The sequence below is a fragment of the Seriola dumerili genome, unplaced genomic scaffold (genome assembly GCF_002260705.1).
Source record: "Seriola dumerili isolate Sdu_G_001 unplaced genomic scaffold, Sdu_1.0 BDQW01000565.1, whole genome shotgun sequence".
NCBI lineage: Eukaryota > Metazoa > Chordata > Actinopteri > Carangiformes > Carangidae > Seriola > Seriola dumerili.
In genome coordinates, this window is record NW_019174820.1 from 889,328 (window position 1) to 908,829 (window position 19,502).

The 19,502-nt window shown below is 41.9% G+C and overlaps 2 protein-coding genes across 2 annotated transcripts; one reads left to right on the forward strand and one right to left on the reverse strand.

The window, feature by feature from the left end:
* The first annotated feature begins 4,110 nt into the window (after window positions 1-4,110).
* Window positions 4,111-5,790, forward strand: LOC111236113 (nuclear factor 7, brain-like). The gene is made up of 2 exons (XM_022764724.1): window positions 4,111-4,264; window positions 4,373-5,790. Exon 2 carries the CDS (start codon window positions 4,390-4,392, stop codon window positions 5,782-5,784), a length of 1,395 nt encoding a protein of 464 aa, XP_022620445.1. The 5' UTR covers window positions 4,111-4,264; window positions 4,373-4,389; the 3' UTR covers window positions 5,785-5,790.
* Window positions 5,791-7,393: 1,603 nt separating this feature from the next.
* egln3 (egl-9 family hypoxia inducible factor 3) lies at window positions 7,394-19,230 on the reverse strand. The gene is made up of 5 exons (XM_022764725.1): window positions 18,701-19,230; window positions 9,228-9,347; window positions 8,609-8,745; window positions 7,691-7,764; window positions 7,394-7,480 (listed from the first exon to the last, which is right to left on the reverse strand). The coding sequence occupies exons 1-5, from the start codon at window positions 19,058-19,060 to the stop codon at window positions 7,446-7,448; spliced, it is 726 nt and encodes a 241-aa protein (XP_022620446.1). The 5' UTR covers window positions 19,061-19,230; the 3' UTR covers window positions 7,394-7,445.
* Window positions 19,231-19,502: the final 272 nt, after the last annotated feature.

The following is a 19,502-nucleotide window of genomic DNA, read 5'->3' on the forward strand; positions in this document are numbered from 1 at the left end:
TGAATAAATAATTAAGTCGGCTACACCAAATGTCATATAAGAACATTTAAAATGGGGCAAAATTGAAAGATATCTGACATGTTTTAAAAGAGCACAATTGCTTAATAAACTATTAATTCTTACTAACTTATTAGGTATTTTAAATCATTAATTTGGTACCAATTAGACTGTGGAGATTGTTGAATTGTACACTTCCAATTTACTCAATAGTTGAGTTGTAAATCATTCATAAAATCTGTCATATCAGTTACATCACTAAACAAAAACAAAATCTTTCTCTTTTTTCTCCATAATAAAAGATTATTCCATGAGAAAATAACAAATAATCATTCAGATTTTCTGCTCCCCAGAGATAACAGACAAGGCGGTGTGTGTAAATAATAATAATAAATCCATTTATCGATTAGTCAGTCAACAGAAAATCCGAACCATGTAAACCATATTAATATATTCATATAACATACTATTAGTAGTAGCCTATGACTTGGTTGAATATTAGATTATACTATACTTATAAAAAATACTATACTTGTTTAATGCAATAATAATCAGCAGTCATTGTCCATCCATTGCTTTCCATCTTGCATTAGTCCAAAGTTGTAAATAAACCTTGACTTAGAGACAAGATAATCATTGTCTTGTGTTAAAATGATGTCCGCCATATTGTCTGGACTGGACCGTTTTTCATTTCGTGCATGCGCATAGGGAGTTTGATCACGCGCGAAGCAGTTATCTTTTTTGAGCTGCAGTTTCAAAATACCGCTGACCGTTGGATGTTTATCAACCGTAATGAATAGTTGTATTAAACTCATTTTTCTCAGATACAAAGTCCCTGAACACATAAACACAAACTGTATATGTCTGTGAATGAAGACACCTGGAAGTGGCAGGTAGAGACACAGTCAGAAGCACCGCACAGCTAGCTTAGCGAGACAAGCTAGCACATCAACGTAACGTTAAGGTTATTCACTACAAGTTTACCTGGTTGCTGTTCCCGCGATTCACTCTCATGTTGTTTCTTTCTCCTCTCCTCGTTACCAGAAGGATATAGTTCCGCTTCATCCTCTCATCGTTGTAAACACTGACTCCTGCTTTGACACGACGGCGGGGGGCGGCGCCACTTTTGCGTAGTGACCACATATCTCCTATAGACTGTAAGTAAACATGGCCGCTCCGTCGTCACCATCTTGACAGTACATGACTCCGCTGAACTCCCGCCTAATCTAAAAATGGGCAAAGAGGAGGAGCTTGTGTTGAGCCGAGACTTCGGTGCGTGCCGGCTTGTGGCAAGTATACCCTCACATTACTTAAAGCGGCCACGCCCTCAATTCTCCATAAATTTATATAACTCACCTGTTTACATTTTATTTAGGCTCAAACAGGTGTCATGAAGGAGGGAATTAGCTCTAGAGACCAAAACTGTTTTTGTACCAGGCTGTAAACATGTTTATTTCTGCTGTAAAGTTGGACATTTTAACATGAAGTCTGTGGGGACTGACTCACTGTTGGAGCCAGACTCAAGCGGCCATCTGAAGACGTGCAGTGTTTGGTACTTCCGTGTTTGCCACATTTTTCATCCTTGGAAGTTGCCGCTTGATATTTCCATACCCGAGGTGGGCGGAGACCTGCCCCTACCCTGTCTCTCATTTACTTACGGTGATAATTTTACAGTTAACCAATCACCACTCGACATAAACCTAACGGGGTAGTAGCCAATCAGAGACAGGGTAAAGGCGGGTCATCAATCCAATTCATCACACATTTCAAACGCTCTTGGGGGCCCTCTGGTGGTCACAGGGGCCCAAAGCAGGCTTATAGGCAACAATCTTTTATTAATGATCATTTTGTTCATTTCTTAAACAAAAATGCAGAAATTTGTTGTTCCTAGTTTCTCAAATAGGGATGCCTTTCTTTGTCGAAAACTAACAATAAATGAAACTTGTGCAAACTTAAAATCCCTTAAGTTCTGGTTTATTCATGACTACATAAGCAACATCTGTTTAAAACCATATATTATTGATTAAGAGTCAAACTCTCAAATTCTCAAACTACTCTGCTTGACCAAGACTGTGTCAGTGTGGATTGCTCAGATTTGATTAACAGTGACCAAACAACCCACCAAGTGTAATCTGTTTCTGATCCGAACAGCTTGATCCAGACTGATTCATTGCACTGGTCAAAGTTGCTTTCTTTCAAACGTGAGCAACAGCACCATCTGCTGACGAAGCACAGCAAATTCGTCATACACATAAAAACAGAGTTGACATAATGCAGCTGTTTAAAACTCATATGAACCCTTCTGCCTAGTTGATATTTCTGCCTCTAGCAGCAGATGGACTGATGGACCTTTTTCACAACAGACAGTCTCTATATGAGCACAGGTGTATGCAAAGAGCACACCTGAATGGTGACTGAAAATGAATCATGTCTTCACCGTTCTAGCTGTTTCAAGCATCATTGCAAAGCTATAAACGTTTATGGTGATGTATGTATTTTTAGGGCTAATGATAACAAGCATTTTCACTATTGATTAATCTGCTCATTTAGTTTATAACATTTCAGAAAATTCTTGCTCAATTTAGTTTGATACAAAACAGAGTTTGAGTTACTTAAGTAATAATACTAACAATAAATATAGCTGTTAGCGGCAAATATCCGGGTCCAAGCAGTTAAATACCATATGTAAGAATTGCTATTGAAGTTTTGCAGAAGCAGGACTTTGGTCATCTGGGGTTTTGAACCCCTGACCTTGGTGTCCCCAGAGAAGGTGACTTACTGGTTGTGCCACAGGGTAACCATGTGCTGCACATGCCTTCACACATGTTGAGGCGATGACATCACATGTGAAAAACGGAGCTATTTTTGATTGTTTCACTTTAAAACACTTAAAACTGTCGAAATGTTGGTGTGAAAAAAAATCACACATCATTCTACTGGTTTCAGGAGAATCATCAAATGATTTGGTGACTTTAAATCCAACACTGAGCAAAAAAGAAAATGTGCACAGAGTAAAACATTAGAGCAAGATAGTTAATATCACTGAGGACTCAGTGTTTGTCTGATCCCAACACTGTTTGAAAAACTTGATATCTAACAGCCTTGAATGAATGTTGTGGACAGATGCAGCAGGTTGAACAGTTGTTACAGGACAATCAGCCTGAAGTTTAAGCTGCTGTCTCTGACTCTGTGAAGCTGCTGACACTCCCAGTGAGAAACACCTCATGTTCTCAATGAACTCCTGCACTTTTACATGTGGTCGCTCCATGATGCAGCTGCATCATTTGGCCACAAGAGGCTGCTGTTGTCCACAGAATGACGGAGTTTCAGCAGCAGTTTGTTTCCTGTTGTTTCAATGTTTAAAACTTGTGTATAGATTTGATTTTATTGCTTTTATAAATAGTTGGTTGGAGGGGAGGGGTTCTGTTTCTGTATCCTAGTGTTTGTTCTGTTGATTCAACATGAACGAAAAGCTGAAAAAAAGAGATGTAATTATGTCAATGGCTGATTTTTAAAAACTAAATAACCACTGAACATTTTCTGGTCATAAACTTGTATTTCCTTGTATCAGATCTGCTCTCAGTAGCTAACAGCCTCTGTAGCATTGACGCAAACACTGAACTCCATTTAAACAACATGAAATTATGAAAAACTGCTGCTGAAACAGGAAAAATAAAGACAAATGTCAACACAAAGAGCTTTTCTGAACAATCAGGTGCTGCTCTTGATTTCAGTAGAAGACAGTTCATCAAAGACAAATAATTATTTCATCACAGTGGAAATTAACTAAGTACATTTACTCGAGTACTGCAAGTTTGAGATCCTTGTACTTTCCTTGACAATTTCCTTCTGATGCCTCTTCATGTTTCTACTCCACATTTCAGCGAGTTATATTTGACTTTTTACTGCACCACATTTATCTGACAGATTTAGCTTCTTCTGACTTTACACATTAGGATGTTTGATAACAGAAACAAAACAGAGCTGCTGCACCAAGTGTTTCCAACAATGAATCAAAACTCTGGAGTGAAACTCAACCTGTTCTACAGGTGAAGCAACAACATTTATCAGAAAAGGTTTGGCACAGCTCCACCCTCACCTGTCTCACCTCAGACAAACCATGAAACAGTTTGTTCTTCGTCTGTAAAGAGACACAGACTGAAGAACAGACGATCAGATTCACCTTCAGACCAAACTAACAACTTCCTCTGAGAGAGTCCAGCTACAACACTGCTGCTTCCACCTGCTGACACTCCACACACTGAAGGTGAGTTTGACAAACACCTGGACTCAGAGTGAAAGTAAACCTCAGTGAAGTTAGCAGAGGGGGGAGGGAGCCATGACTGACTGTACTTCCTGTCTGCTGTGTTTTCAGCTTCTCTCAGAGACTAAATGGCTTTCAGACCAGAGGAGGATCTCTGCTGTCCGGTCTGTCATGAGGTCTTCAGAGATCCTGTTGTTCTGTCCTGCAGCCACAGCTTCTGTAAAGACTGTCTGCAGAGCTGGTGGAGAGAGAAACCAGGTCGACTGTGTCCAGCTTGTAAGAGAAGATCTTCAAAGTCTAAACCACCTTGTAACCTGGTGTTGAAGAACCTGTGTGAGGCCTTCTTACAGGAGAGAGATCATGGATCTTCAGAGGCTCTCTGCAGTCTGCACTCTGAGAAACTCAAACTCTTCTGTCTGGACCATCAGCAGCCAGTGTGTCTCGTCTGTAGAGATTCAGAAAAACACACCGACCACAGATTCAGACCCATCGATGAAGCTGCTCCACAACACAAGAAGAAGCTTCAGGAAACTCTGGAGCCCTTAAAGGAGAAGTTAAAGGGTCTTAATGAAGTTAAAGTGGAGTTTGATCAAACAGCAGAACACATTAAGGTCCAGGCCCGACGCACAGAGACGCAGATCAAGGAGCAGTTTAAGAAGCTTCACCAGTTTCTAGAAGAGGAAGAGGAGGCCAGGATGGCTGCACTGAGGGAGGAAGAGGAGCAGAAGAGTCAGGTGATGAAGGAGAAGATGGAGGCTCTGAGCAGAGAGATAGCAGCTCTTTCAGACACAGTCAGAGCCACAGAGGACGAGCTGAGAGCTGAAGACGTCTCATTCCTGCTCAGCTACAAGGCTGCAGTGGACAGAGTCCAGCAGCGCCCCCTGCTGGAGGATCACCAGCTGGGCTCAGGAGCTCTGATAGACCAGGCCAAACACCTGGGCAACCTGACCTTCAACATCTGGAACAAGATGAAGGACGTGGTCTCCTACAGTCCTGTGGTTCTGGACCCAAACACTGCTGGTCCAGAACTCATCCTGTCTGAAGATCTGACCAGAGTGAGACGAGGAGAGAGACAGAAGCTTCCTGACAATCCAGAGAGGATTAGTTCTTACTCCTGGTCTGTCCTGGGCTCTGAGGGTTTTAACTCAGGGACTCACAGCTGGGACGTCGAGGTTGGAGACAATACATTCTGGAGACTGGGAGTGTTAGAAGAGTCTGTCCAGAGGAAGAGAGACATATGGTCTGGATTATGGGTAATATGGTTTGATGAAGGTAAATTCTCAGCAGAGTCACCATCAGCTCCAGTCATTGATCTCTCAGTGAAGAAGAAGAAGCTCCAGAGGATCAGAGTGAATCTGGACTGGAACAGAGGAAAACTGTCGTTCTCTGATCCTGATACTGACACACACATACACACCTTCACACACACTTTCACTCACAAGGTGTTTCCATTCATTTACACTGAGGATGAAGTGAAGGTGTTACCACTGAAGGTCTCTGTGACAGTGGGACAGAGCAGTTAGAGATAAAGAGGATGATTATATTTATAATGTTGTTTATTTCTTAAAGGGAAAAGTCAGTGAATTTAACCTCTCAAACTGCACCTGTCCTCCTGCTGTCTCATTATTCCAAAGCTTCCTTTATTTTTATTTCCTTTTTCTTCTTCTGTAGTTTCACTATTTGCTTCTTCTTTCTGTCGTCGACCTTTTCATGTGTGAAAAATGATTTCACTCCTTTTCTTTATATTTGCTTTGTTTTTATTGATACTGAGTCATTTTACATCATTGAGTTTATTATTGTGACTTTGTGTGTAGCCATGACGACCAGCAAACTGATGGAGATCCAATAATCAATAACTGCATTTAACAAAAGAAAAACAGCTGATTTCAGTGTAAACATGTCAGTTCATGATAAATGCTGAATGTACATTGATTCCTGTTTCTCATCAACATAATAAAATATTGTCTTGACTTGGTTTCACATTCTGCTTTTCTGCTTCATGTTTAAACGTCTCCTGCTTCTGTGATAGTTGCACAAATACAAATACACTATAGTTCATATAGAAAGTGACGACAGTCCACAGCTGGACCTTCCAGCCAAAAGTGCAGTTAACATTTACAGCCTGACACTCTGGACACTTTATAAATGTTGAATCTGTGTCACGTGGAGATAAGGGAGAATATCTTGTTGAACTTTAGACCTTTAAACCTCACACTGTCCAGTTGGCTTGTTAATCGACCTGAATCAAAACCGTCTGGGACCTAAACACCTTCAGTTCTGCTCCATCCGACCCTCAGTCCAGTCGCTTGAGTTGTATCAGTTGTCAGATAAATGAAGTGGAGTAGGTGCAGAACAAGTTCCTGAAAACGGACAGCGCTGGAGTAAATGTGGTCACTGATTAGTATTTAGAACTAACACGGTTCCTTTCACTTGTCACTAAAATACATCCTCCGAAGGTTCGATACCCAGAGCTGCTGACTGAATGCTCATGTTGTGTTGTTGGTTTATGATGCTCTTGAACTGACTCCACCTCTCTCTGTATCATTTCATCACCACTGGCCTGTGTTAGCGTTTTCCACTCATGTATTAATAATATAGTTCATTTCATTTACTGGTAAACAGTTCTCTGCTGTTCCTCCATCACTGAACACATGACGCTCCGCATCTCATTCTACAGAATTATTAAGAACATGCTGCAGCATGAAACGTTTCTGTCCCACAGCTCTGAAGGCATCATGTCTCTAGTTTCTTCTGTCTGTTAAGGTTGATGAACGCTCGCCGTCTCTCCTCCTCCGTCTTCTTTGAAGCGAGTTGAAGGCGAAGCTTAAAGGTGCAGTGCACTGTTTCCCTCCAGCAGGAATCAGCAGAGACAGAGTATTGCACAAAAGCAGGAAAAGTCCCGAGCAGCTGCCAGTCACCTGAACTCATCGTTCATCAGGTTTCAGCAGCGCTCAGCGTGGCGCAGGCAGGTCATTCTCTCCAGCCTGGACGCCGGTCGGAGCGAGGAGGGGATTCAAATTCATCTGCTGAAGAATTAAAAACCCTCTCGACTCCTCCAGAGTCCAGGACAGAGTGAACATACTTTTCTTTTTTTTTGTTTTCCAGAAGGTGCGAGAGCCTGAATCCTGTCGTCCTGTCCTGCAGTTCAAGGTGACGAACACCAGGTGGCGACGTTTCCTCACAATCAGCCGGAGCTGCTGCCCTGCTGCCCAGTGGACGCTGAAACACACCAGACACATGAACATGAAGGGACACGGAGGAATACTTTGACCTGCAGCCACCACGACCGACCTCCGCTACACGGAAGAAAATGGACGGATGGATCTCCTGGATTCTCCTGTCTGTGTGTGTGTGTGTGTGTGTGTGTGTGTGTGTGTGTGTGTGTGTGTGTGTGTGTGTGTGTGTCTGTGTGTGTGTGTGTGTTTGTACCTGTCAAGTCTCTGAAGCGCCTCTTGGCCTCGGCTCTCTCCTCAGAATCAAAATACCAGACTGTGATGGCGTACCTGGAACACAAACCACAACACTGATGTTTACTGAAGCTCTGGGTTTTAATTTCAAAGTCAGTTTCCTGTGTGTGTGTTTACGTCTGTTTTACTTCCTCCTCTGGTTTCAGTGTTTCTGTGCAGGGGTCAGATCTCTTTAGGCTTTTTACTGTTTCCTGCACTGGATGTTTTTTTAAACTGGCCACAGATACACTCTCCGGCCTCGATCCTGTGTTGTTGTTCAAGTTTGGACGAAATCATCTTTTCACTCTGATAACACATGAAAACGCCATGTCTCTTTATGTATTTGATCACATCAGTGTCAGCGACCGTCATGACTTTCTGCAGTGACAGAACAAGACTGGGGGGGGTTTCTAAGTCGGCCATATTTGATTTGAAGCGCTCCATCGTAATAAAATCATAATAAAATGCAGCTGTTCTGAAAATGACATGTGGATGTTATTACACACTCACACCAGCAGGTGGAGCCAGTTTCCTGTAGATGGAGGTTTTCTGTCTCCTGTGTTTCTGTGCTTTAATTCTTTATACTTGAGCTTTCAGGACTTTTGACACTATGATTTTGTTTCTGTTACTTCAATTCAAAAGTGAAGTATCGTTAAAAAGAAGCTGTCTTGTATTCAGATCAGTTCACAAAAGATCATCAATCAATGAATCAATAATCCCCGATTGAAGATATGAAAATGAGATGGAGGATGTTTAACATGTTAAACCCAAAAATAAAGACACTGTCGTCGTCTCAGCGTGTTACTGAACCACACAAACCTCCTGTCAGTGGTCAGGATTAGCAACTGACTGATTAATGGGCTGATTGATTGATTGGTTGGTCGGTTGACTGATTGGTTACCTGGTGGAGTAGGAGGGCTGCACCTCGTGTGGGTTCCGGCGGTCGGACCAGAAGAAGAGCAGCCGGTCAAAAAGCGGTTTGATGTCGGCCACGTAGGATTTCCCTTCAGGAAAGATCCTGAGGACGCCACCGTGCTCCTGATACACAACAACAACAACAACAACAACAACAACACAGGTCAGCTGATTGTCACATCAGAGGGGACTACTTTACAAAGCCAGATGTTCTTGATGTGACATCTGGAGATTATTGTCAAATTTAAGATTAAACACAAAACACCAAATCTTTTATTTTATTTTTTACTGTCGTTCCTTCTGCATCATGACTTCATGGATCTTATTAACTTCAAAGTTCAGCTTTTAAGAGAGTGTGTGTGGGATTTCTGTCAGTCTGACATCATCAAACTGTTTATATCAATATCATCATCATGTGTTTTACAAACGGATCAAAGTCATAAACTTTTTCCTTTTTCCCGTCAGACAGGAAGTTTCAAAATCTGAACTGTAATCGCATCTTTCAATTCCTGAACCTGAATAACAAACGAGTAACTGTAGGTCAGAGGTCACGTCGACCTCAGACAGACACGATGTGAATATCAGAGTCGGGTCCCTAAACGCACCGTGGCGTTCCAGTTCTTGTTCAGGTAGTAGATGCAGGTGATGCAGCGTCCGTCAGAGTTGGGGTTGTCCACGTGTTTGACGTAACCGGCGCCGTTTCCCGGGTAACACGCCACCATGGCCTGAACACACAGACAAGAGACAAGTCATGAGACCTCAGTTACACTACAGAGTTTCAGTGAGGCGCTGCAGAACTGAAACACCACACCACACAACAACAACAACAACAACAACAACAACAACAACAACAACAACAACAACAACAACAACAATAACAATAATAATAATGATAATAATAATAAACTATATTTAAATAGCCCTTTTCATACACAGGATGCAGCTCAGAGTGCTCTGACAAATATAAAAGAGTTAAAACAGGGAAATCATTTAAGACTAAAACATTTCAAATAAATAAAAAACAGAAAAACTCTCAGAGCTAATTAAAAGCTAAGTTGAACAGGTGTGTTTACAGTCGTCATTTAAAAATGTCCCCTGAGTCCGCCCCTCTAGTATTTCTTGGAAGATTTAGAAGTCGTGCTGTAGACGAACAACAAAAAAGAAATGAAGTCATCATCGACAGGGACGGAGACAACTGAAGAGGCGGGAAAATTAAGAGGAAAAAAAGTAGTAGAAGAAGAGATGGAGTTTTGTAAAAGTTTGGACGAACTGTCGTATCAAACTGCTGAAGATGATGTTGAAGTAATTTTGACATTACATAAACTTCCTGTGTGTGTGTGTGTGTGTGTGTGTGTGTGTGTGTGTGTGTGTGTGTGTGTGTGGGTGGTTATTTGTTAATATTTCTTGAGGAAGATCATGGGTGTGTGTTGTGGTTAGGTGCCTACAGCTTCAGTTGCACGTACACAAATTGCATGCATGCATGTTCATGTTTGCTGCATGCCTCTGTGTGTGTGTGTGTGTGTGTGTGTGTGTGTGTGTGTGTGTGTGTGTACGTGCAGCTGGTCAGTGTTTGGAGGAAACTGGATCGGCCACATTTGTAGTCGCAGCAGCGATGAGAGCAGTCGCAGCCTGAACGCCTCTGTGAAGACTCAGAAATCTGCTTTAAGACTCATGGTGTCAATCAGACTGTAGCCCCGCCCACCACCTGTTGTGACTCAGGATGATTGACAGCTCTTCTTTTACGCGCGCGAACAACAACTAAAGTTTTTAGTGCCTTCAGATGCTGTTTAAAGGTTTGTTTACGTCACAGATTTGAACATATATTTCAAATAAAAGTCAAGATCAGAATTTGACAAAATCTAAACTCAGCTTCCGGCTCAAATCTGGCCCACATACGGCACGATCACCAGACGCTGCTTCCACATCTGGACCAATTCTGGCGCACACACAGAAACTCTTCCAGCTGAACTGGAAGTTTCATTTTGCTACCTGGGTTAGCTTTTTCAGGAGCTTTCTACAGCATCTCAGGGTCTTCCTCAGTGGATGATGTTTATTTTATGAAGTGAAGAAGACCATGAGATGACACTGAAAGCTTTTTTTAAAAGCTTTTTTGTTATTGTATACAGAAAAGAAAATCACAAATAAAAAAACATTTACATTTATATGATTTATATTGTTTAAATTTAAATGTGTTTAAATGTGTGTAATGTACTAAATTAATTAAATTAACTTAATTTATTAAATTCTACTCAAGTCGTCCATCCACAAAAACATGTTTTAGCAACTTTAGAAACGTTTTATTTGAATATTTTCACTTTATCTTTCATCTTTCCTTTGGAACTACAATTTGTCAACCGTTGAATTCCTACGCAGCAGCGCGCTGTACTGCGCCGCGGAAACAACCAGAACTCTCACAGCTGCATCTGCGAGATCAGTGTGCACCCTGACGTTTCATCACTGGACTGTTGTAAGTTGATAAACACATTTTTTCCATTTATTTTACTAAATGTTTGAAATAAAAAATAAAAACCAACAGACTTGTGGCTCTTTTTTAATTAAACAAACAAACAAAAAAACCAAAGAGTCTCTGTACGTCTGAATGTGGTTTGTTTCTGAGAAAAAGACAGGCAGCAAATACCTCATAATAAACATGCTACAGAGGATTCATTTCTCTTTGTCAAATGGAAACAGGTGGTGGTGGTGGGGGGTGGGTGGGGGGGGTTTCCCTGCGTCCCCTCCCTGCAGCACCGTGACCTTGCGACCCAAACAGGAAGCGTCTGATAAGCCGAGAGCAGCAGACGATTATCAGACATGAGATTGTGTCAAAGTCAACAAAGGCTCAAACTGAGAGTTTCCTTCCAGGAAAAACAAAGATCGGCCGCCGCCACCAGCTGATCCACACACATACACACACACACACACACACACACACACACACAACCCCCCCTGTGAGGTCACCGCTGGTCATTTCACTGCTATGGCTTCATATGAGAGTTTTCATGGCTCCGGTGTGAAGATGTGACGGAGCTTCATCAGGCTTTAAATCCACTAAATAAACGTGGACATGACAGAGTTCAGGAGTTCACTGATGATAAAAACTCTGCAGCCAAATTCAAACCATAATTTATAAAGATTAGGACTGAAAAATACGAGAAGAAAATAATTATTGAAGATAAATGGATGAAGACGACGACACTCCAGAGGAAAATCAGGTTTTGTTTAACTATTGAAAGATTAATATCCATGATAAAAGATATCAAAATGAAAACCAAGTGTTTCACCTCGTTAACGTCCACATGATGTTTTTATATAACACAGACACATGATGATGAAATAATCATCAACTCCATGACTGAGTTTCCACCTGGACCTGCAGTGAACCAATCACAGTCTCATAAACACAGATTCAGGGTTTCATACGTCACAAACCTAAAGAACCAATCCTGTCAACCTGTGGGGACGCTAACGGTTCTGATCCGTCTGCTAGTCTCTGGTTCTGGTCTCAGACTCCTCCTCTGAGTCTGGGTCTGACTGAGGCTCAAACATGTGGCTGAGTCTCTCTGATGTTTCCTCCTCTCACCATCATGATGCTCTCTCACCTGTCCACCTGGAGCCAGCAGGTGGTGGGCGGGGCTCAAAGCCTGATCCAGGTTTATCAATCAGGAAGTGAGAGGAGACGAGCTTCAGACCCAGTTTTGAACCATTTTAAACTAAACATGAATCACAGAGTTTAAAACATGTCTGGAGGAACTTTAAAGAACGCTTTTACTTTGAAAAGGGCAACAAAGATGATGATCAGTGTTTGAATTTTCCTAAATGCAAAAGACGCCATGTTTTCTTTTGTCAAAAAATGTAAAAAGATTGTTAAGAAAGTCTTTAATAATTAAGTTTTTATAAAAGCATTTGTTTTTAATGACAAACTGTGCGAGCACTGACTGTTATATTTAATGACATAAGGATTTCTCAGAAACCGTTTACTCCACATTCATGTGACAACTTTCATCACTGACGGAAGATTGCGCCTCGTTAAAGAGGCAACGACACTGATTTACACCAAATTGCATCATGGGACGTCAGTGCCGCCACCTGACCCCGACGCTGACACACAGATCGCACGCAGCCCTCTCCACTCATGCATTTATTGTGACGTACGTGTTTACACAGATGGTCTGTCCGTGCTGACTTCAGCAGCATCACCTGCAGCCACATCATCACCAACAACCCCCCCTTCTTTTATTGTGAAATGAAAACGTGCACGGAGCTCCACGCCTCTGCACGCTCCGTAAAATCTCACATCCTGTTCACTTCCTCTTCTGTACCATCATCAACAAACACACCACTTACAGGAAGGTCACGGCGTAGACAACAACAGCAACAACAACAACCCGCCCACCCCCACCTCACTGACGTCAGCGTGCACCACCTGACGTCTGTGTTTACTTCCCCTCCCTTTTGGATGCTCTTAATGTGAAAAGGGGATTGGTTGGCGGGTAGGGTGGGGGAGTCGAGCCCCCAGCGTGCGTGAGGGCGACTCCAGAGCAGGGGAAGCAGGGAACTCACGCCACCACTGAGGCACGTACACACACACACACACACACACACACACACACACACACACACACACACACACACACACACACACACACACACCATCAGCGTCATCATCATCACACACCGTGAAAGTATGTGGTGAGACAGGAGGGCTGGGCGCAGAGGAAATGATACTCTGGAAAACAAAACGCCTCCGAGAGCCGTTTGGAGTTTAAACTTTATCTTATCTTTCTATTAGAGAGAAGGAGGGAGGGAGGGAGGGAGGGGGGGGAGAGAGAGGGGGGAGGAGGGAGGGAGGGAGGGAGGGGGTGGGGGGGTGAGGAGAAGAGGGGGGAGGGAGGGGGGGGGGAGAGAGGGATTGTGGGAGTGCGATGAGGTCTGTGCAGGGGTTTGGCAGGTTTCCAGCCAGCTGACAGTTTAATGACAGAGCTACGTGAGGAGCGTGAGGCTGCAGTCTGGACCCACTGCAACCACCAGGACTCCTCCACCTCAACACTGTGGTTCTCAACCTGAGGGGTCGGGACCCCCAATGGGTCACAAGATAAATCTGAAAGGTCACGCAGTGATTCACAGCAGAGGAAAGAAGATTAAAAAACATTTCTGCGACACAGAATTACATTTCTTTCTCTGGTTTTTGCTTTTTTTCTTGTGACTTATTAAAGAGTTTTATCTTAAAACTGTTGGAATAAAACAATCTCCAAAATCCGATCTTTAGCCACAAAGATTCATTAATCAATTAATTAACTTTACCATTGGGCGCTTCTCAAATGTGAGGATTTTATGTTTTTCTTTGTCCAACATCAGAGTTAAAAAACAAACATTACAACTCTTCATACAACCCTTCCATCCCTCTCTTTAACTCGACCGTCACTGTGTCTGAAGTTCGTCTGGGTGAAGAAGACTCGCTCGATCAACAGAGTCAGTCCCCATAGACTCCCATGTTAAAATGTCTTTACAGCAGAAATCAACATGTTCACAGCCTGGTACAGAAACTGTTTTGGTCTCTAGAGCTGATTTCCTCCTTCATGACACCTGTTTATATAACTCACCTGTTTATATAACTCACCTGTTTACATTTTATTAAGGACTAAAGTTATGGAGGATTGAGGGCGTGGCCTCTTTGAGTGACAGGTGGGTGAGTCTCAGCTCCACACACTCTTTGATCATTTTTGGATTAGCTGGGAGATAGGGTAAAATCTTAACGATACCTAAACCTAAATATGAACATGTTCTTTCCTTTAAAGTTGTTTTAGTGTGAAAGCTCCTCCAGTGTAAAGGTCTGTGTCCATGTGTAGTGTGATTATAGATCAGCTCTAGCTTCTATATTAATACTGTGAAAGTATCAAAGCCTCAGTCCACAGAGAAATGCACACAGCCTGTATTCAGAAACTGAGCCTTAAAACCAGCCGTTATTAAAAGATTGTACTGTTCTCCAGACAATAACTTCTTATCCTGCATCGTTGTTATGTTTATTCTCCTGCACCGTCTGCAGATACCTGTGTGTGTGTGTGTGTGTGTGTGTGTTCCTATTGTAACTGGGCTAAGCTGTTTTTTTAAGAAGTCCCATCTGATAACACACAGACACGTGTGATAAGGGCTCACTGTAGACTGCTGCATGTGGACATGCTGGGAATATGTGTGTAATATGTTCCCAGCACTCCTGTCTCACCACATACTTTCAGGTTGTATGATGATGATGTTGATGATGATGGTGTGTGTGTGTGTCTGTGTTTGTCTGTGTGTGTCTGTGTGTGTGTGTGTGTGTCTGTCTGTGTGTGTGTGTGTGTGTCTGTGTGTGTAAGGGAAGTCAGGATACTGTAAATCAGTGAGTGTGTGTGTGTGGTTGAGCGGGCGAGAGAGCATGACTGAGCGTGGAGGAGTGAGAGAGTGAATAATTGAATAAGTGGGAGAGTGTGTACGTGAGAATGTCTGCATGCCTCTATGAGCTCTCATGAACAGGTGTGTGTGTGTGTGTGTGTGTGTGTGTGTGTGTGTGTGTGTGTGTGACAAACACAGTTTGTTTTTCCTCCTCTGTCTTTCACCATATCATCTCAGTCTTACAAAAACTACGGCAACAAGTTTTCCTCGATAAAACGAGACAAAAACTAAATGATATTTAACTTTTGGAAATGAAACAATTAGAGTCTGATTGAGCAGCTGGACCTGCGGCCTCTTACATCACCGTAACGTGAGCTCAAAAATAACAACAAACGTCAATTTAGACAGGAAGTAAAAATCCAGTGGAGACAAACCAACACGTATAAAAAGGCAAACGAAGATGCAGATGTAAAGTTTCTCTTCAGGACCAAAACAGGAAATGACACAGAAATAAATGTTAACATGTTATACCATATAGAAATTCATCATATAGCTATTTTTAGTATTTCATGTATGTTATTAACTTATTGTTCATAAATCCAGAGGATTTATACACGTGATAATAATATATATAATCATCGCTCTTGATATCGAGACACAAAACATTATATATGCAAAAATAGTTTTTTCTTACTTTTAACAAAATGAATTTCTCATTCATTTTAAACACGTCTCAAACTTTTGGACCCCACTGTTTATATATCAATATATATTAACAGGCTTTGGGTGGATATATATCTACAATATAAGCATATATACATAAACATACGTATTTGTATACAGTATATGTCAATATATGAAATTGTTATATCATTTTTATATGTGCTTTTATTTTACATATACTTTTTATTGTATATTTTTACTTTATACTTTATATATTTTCCATATTGTATATGGAAATTCAATATATGTACATATATTATATTTGTGTATGAGGCTACTCTGCTCTACGATCTGAACACGAAGGTCTGCACTCCAAAATAAAAGCTGTAAAGTGCATACATTCATTTTGGTAACACTTCACTTAACCTCCTGTTTACCTTTTAGAAGACGGATATAAACATCTAATAAACGTTTGTAAGAGCAACCTACAGAAATACAATATTCTTCTGTCTGCAGACACGTGTTCATATTCTAAAAACCTCCCTCATGTATTTTTCCCAGGAAGAGGAAGCAGATTTTAGCGGTAAATAGTCTCAGTAAGCACCTGGACCCAGGTATCCATCCCCAGACTGCACGCCCTCATCACGTCTGTCCGGTGATTAATCACCACAGAAAACACCGAGACGACCAGACCAGGTCCGCTGAGTTTCCTGTCTTTCCTGGAGTGTGTTCTGGTTTCTGAAGCCTTGGCTCAGGGCCCAGACCGGGTCCCTGGACTGCCGCTGAAGGGCCTGAACGTCGCAGAGAACAGGAAGGTCATTTCACTGTGTTTCCACATGAGACCGACGAGGCGTGAGGAGGAACAACAGTCTCTCCTTTCCAACACAGGGCGTTTGGATCTTGTCCCAGATGAAGTGTGGTGCGCCGGCCGCTGGAGAGCACCGTGACACTACGGATCCTCAACCGTTAACAAAACAGGAAGTCCTCTAATCTGGTGTCACCTACATGAGCAACTGGAGTCCAGTCCAGCAGACGACCTCAAAAACTTTTTTTTTTTGCAAAACTGCAAAAACCAAAGTTCCTATAAATTGGTCAAACTATGGATGTGGCCCCGATTGATCGGCCACCGATCATGATCGACTGATTTTCATTAAAAATACGTGATGGGTAGATCGGCATTAATGCTTCTGGTCACTGATCACCTTCGAACTGTTGACAGTGAAGACGACATGAAGCAGGTTTTTCACTCACACACATCTGAAGAAACCGAAGAAACCTTTTTTGCAATGAAATGGCCGCAGCAAATAAAAATTGCAAAAGTTGCAGTGATTGGACAGAAATGGAAGGTCGTGCAGAATTCACAGGGATTGGTTGGATTTGTGTTAATTATTGCCATCGCGACTTTCTGGAGGGATTGATTAACACCTTAAACATGTGTTCCTATTTTTCTGCTCACATAATGAATTCATTAAAGGGCCAGCGCACCTCTGGTCCTCCCACACAAGTGATCTAATCACTTCAGCGGACTGCAGCTCGTCTCAGAGCTGTGAACAGACTGTTTGGCGTCTCTGTGGGTCTGGAGATGATGGAGTGAACTCCCGCCATGACTCTGCCAAAATTCAACCTGAGCAGATTCAGTCTAATCAGCCAGAGTGACACACCTGTGGAGCCGAGCAGCGCCTTTAAGGAAACTCTGTATTTAGAGACGTTTGGTGAAGGAACATTTTGTTTGAAGAAAAATGCTGTTTATGTTTTCTTTCTTGCAAATAATATGAATTAATGCCGATGCACACATGCAATATACAGATTCTATTTTACACAGCTTGTGTGAAGCTGTAAAGTTGCAGCGCTTCATGTGATGTGTACTTTAATAACTTATTTTCCTTTGCTTTAGGATTTCTGTTTGTTAATATATTCTATTTAATCAGAGGTGGATCAAGTATTCTCACTGGGAAAATACATCATTATAATTAAGCAAAATGTAATTAAATAATTAAAAGTACTGGTGCAGAAAATGTTTTCCTATCACATATTATTTTTATGGATTATTAAACTGGTGCAGTGATGTACATGTTGCAGCTCAGTGATGATTTTAACCACTTTACCAGAGTGTTGTATAAACTAAAGCAACGCATCATATTCTGTAAGTTCATCATGTTTATCAGTCCTGTCCTCCCAGAAATGTAATATACGACATGTATGTCCCAATATCATTATCATATATGTACACCCTGAATATATAGGTTTATAACATATATAACATACCCATAGTAAAACTTGTATATGTATTCATATTAAAAATATCTGTGTGATGATTTTTTTATATGGTATAAGATGTGGCAATCACATATATTAATTATATATATTTAATTTATACATGGACGTTTAATGAAACAATATAAAATTTTACATGTTTTTATATATTTTCCTTGTTAATTTCTCATTCATTTTAAACATATTTATCTTCACATTCTGGGAAAGTGTCTCAGATTTTTGGACTCTACCTTATATAATATAACATACTGACAGGCTGTGGGATGGACATATATCTATGTAACATATGTCTACAATATAAACATACATATTTGAATGGACTTGACATGTATGTCAATATATGAAATTATTACAATTTCTAACTAACATTTTTTACATGTGCTTTTATTTCATATGTACATGGAAATTCAATATATGTCCATATATTATATTTGTGTATGAAATGACCACGTTTCAACTTATTAAGAGACAAAACAATAACCGTGTTTTCAGCTTTGTGGGGATGTATTAATGAGGGGTTTAATTAAGTTTTTTATCTTAAAAAGGTTGGAGACTTTTCTTTTGAAGAATTCATTCAGAAAAAAATCAAATGAAAAATCACCATAGTGATAAAAACAGTGGTTGATGGAGAGTGAGGGTGATGGAGTAAAAAGAACAAGGTATAAGATGAATAAACATTAAACTTTGTCTCTGGTTCTTTACTCTTCCTGCTGCTCTTTGACACTACATCCTGATGTCCAGACTTGAACTTGACCCAAATCGCCCCTCTTACCTTCGACCTCTCCCGGATCGCCTTGCCGCCGAGCCGGCTCACGCACACGGAGATGAGCTTATCGATGAGGTTGAGCAGGAAGCTGATCGCCTCGCAGCCGCGCTCCGACCCGCTCACCCAGGCGATCTTGTCCCCGCGGATGCTCTTGCGGTGGGTGCCGCGCACGGAGCCGGCCAGCCGGCCGTCTTGCAGCGCCCCGGACCGGTGCATCTCCTTCACCTGCTCCAGCACCGCGTCCCCGGCCAGCTCCCCGAGGAGACCGTCCACATAGCAGAAGCCGTGAGACAGCAGGGCCGGGACGACCCGCTCCAGAGCCAAACGCTCCAGGTCCGCGTCCGATACGTGCTCGATAAAAGGCATCTCAACGGCTGTGGCAATGTTGGAGTGATTCAGTCTGATGGCGGGAGTTGAGGTGTGACAGGAGGCTGAGCGGAAGTGAAGTGAAGCTCCGACTGACGGTTCAACTCCGTCCCGCTGAAAGTCAACAAGTTAAATCAGGTCGTTACTGAACGATCCAGTGTCCAACTTCATGTTTTCACCGAGCTCTTATTGAGGCTGCAGCAGCGTCACGTTAGCGGGTGTGCACCCGCAACACTTCCGGTTACACGTTTCAAAATAAGAGTCAGTTCCGCTTGTATTGGAAATGTTTCCTTTGTAAATCCTTTGTCATTTTATCTTATGTTTAATGGGGATTTTAGCACCTGGAAAACACCTTCTTCTACATCTCACCTGGGTCTCCTATTTTTTCTAAGGACCAATGAGAATAGTCCAATGAGAGGACCAATGAGAATAATCCCTATCC

Coding starts and splice junctions, on each gene's coding strand:
- egln3 (XM_022764725.1), bottom strand. CDS start 19,060: ATGCCTTTTATCGAGCACGTATCGGACGCGGACCTGGAGCGTTTGGCT. Junction 9,348..18,700: donor CGATCCGGGAGAGGTCGAAG/GTAAGAGGGGCG, acceptor CTGTGTGTTCAG/GCCATGGTGGCGTGTTACCC. Junction 7,481..7,690: donor GCGCTTCAGAGACTTGACAG/GTACAAACACAC, acceptor GGTGTGTTTCAG/CGTCCACTGGGCAGCAGGGC.
- LOC111236113 (XM_022764724.1), top strand. CDS start 4,390: ATGGCTTTCAGACCAGAGGAGGATCTCTGCTGTCCGGTCTGTCATGAG.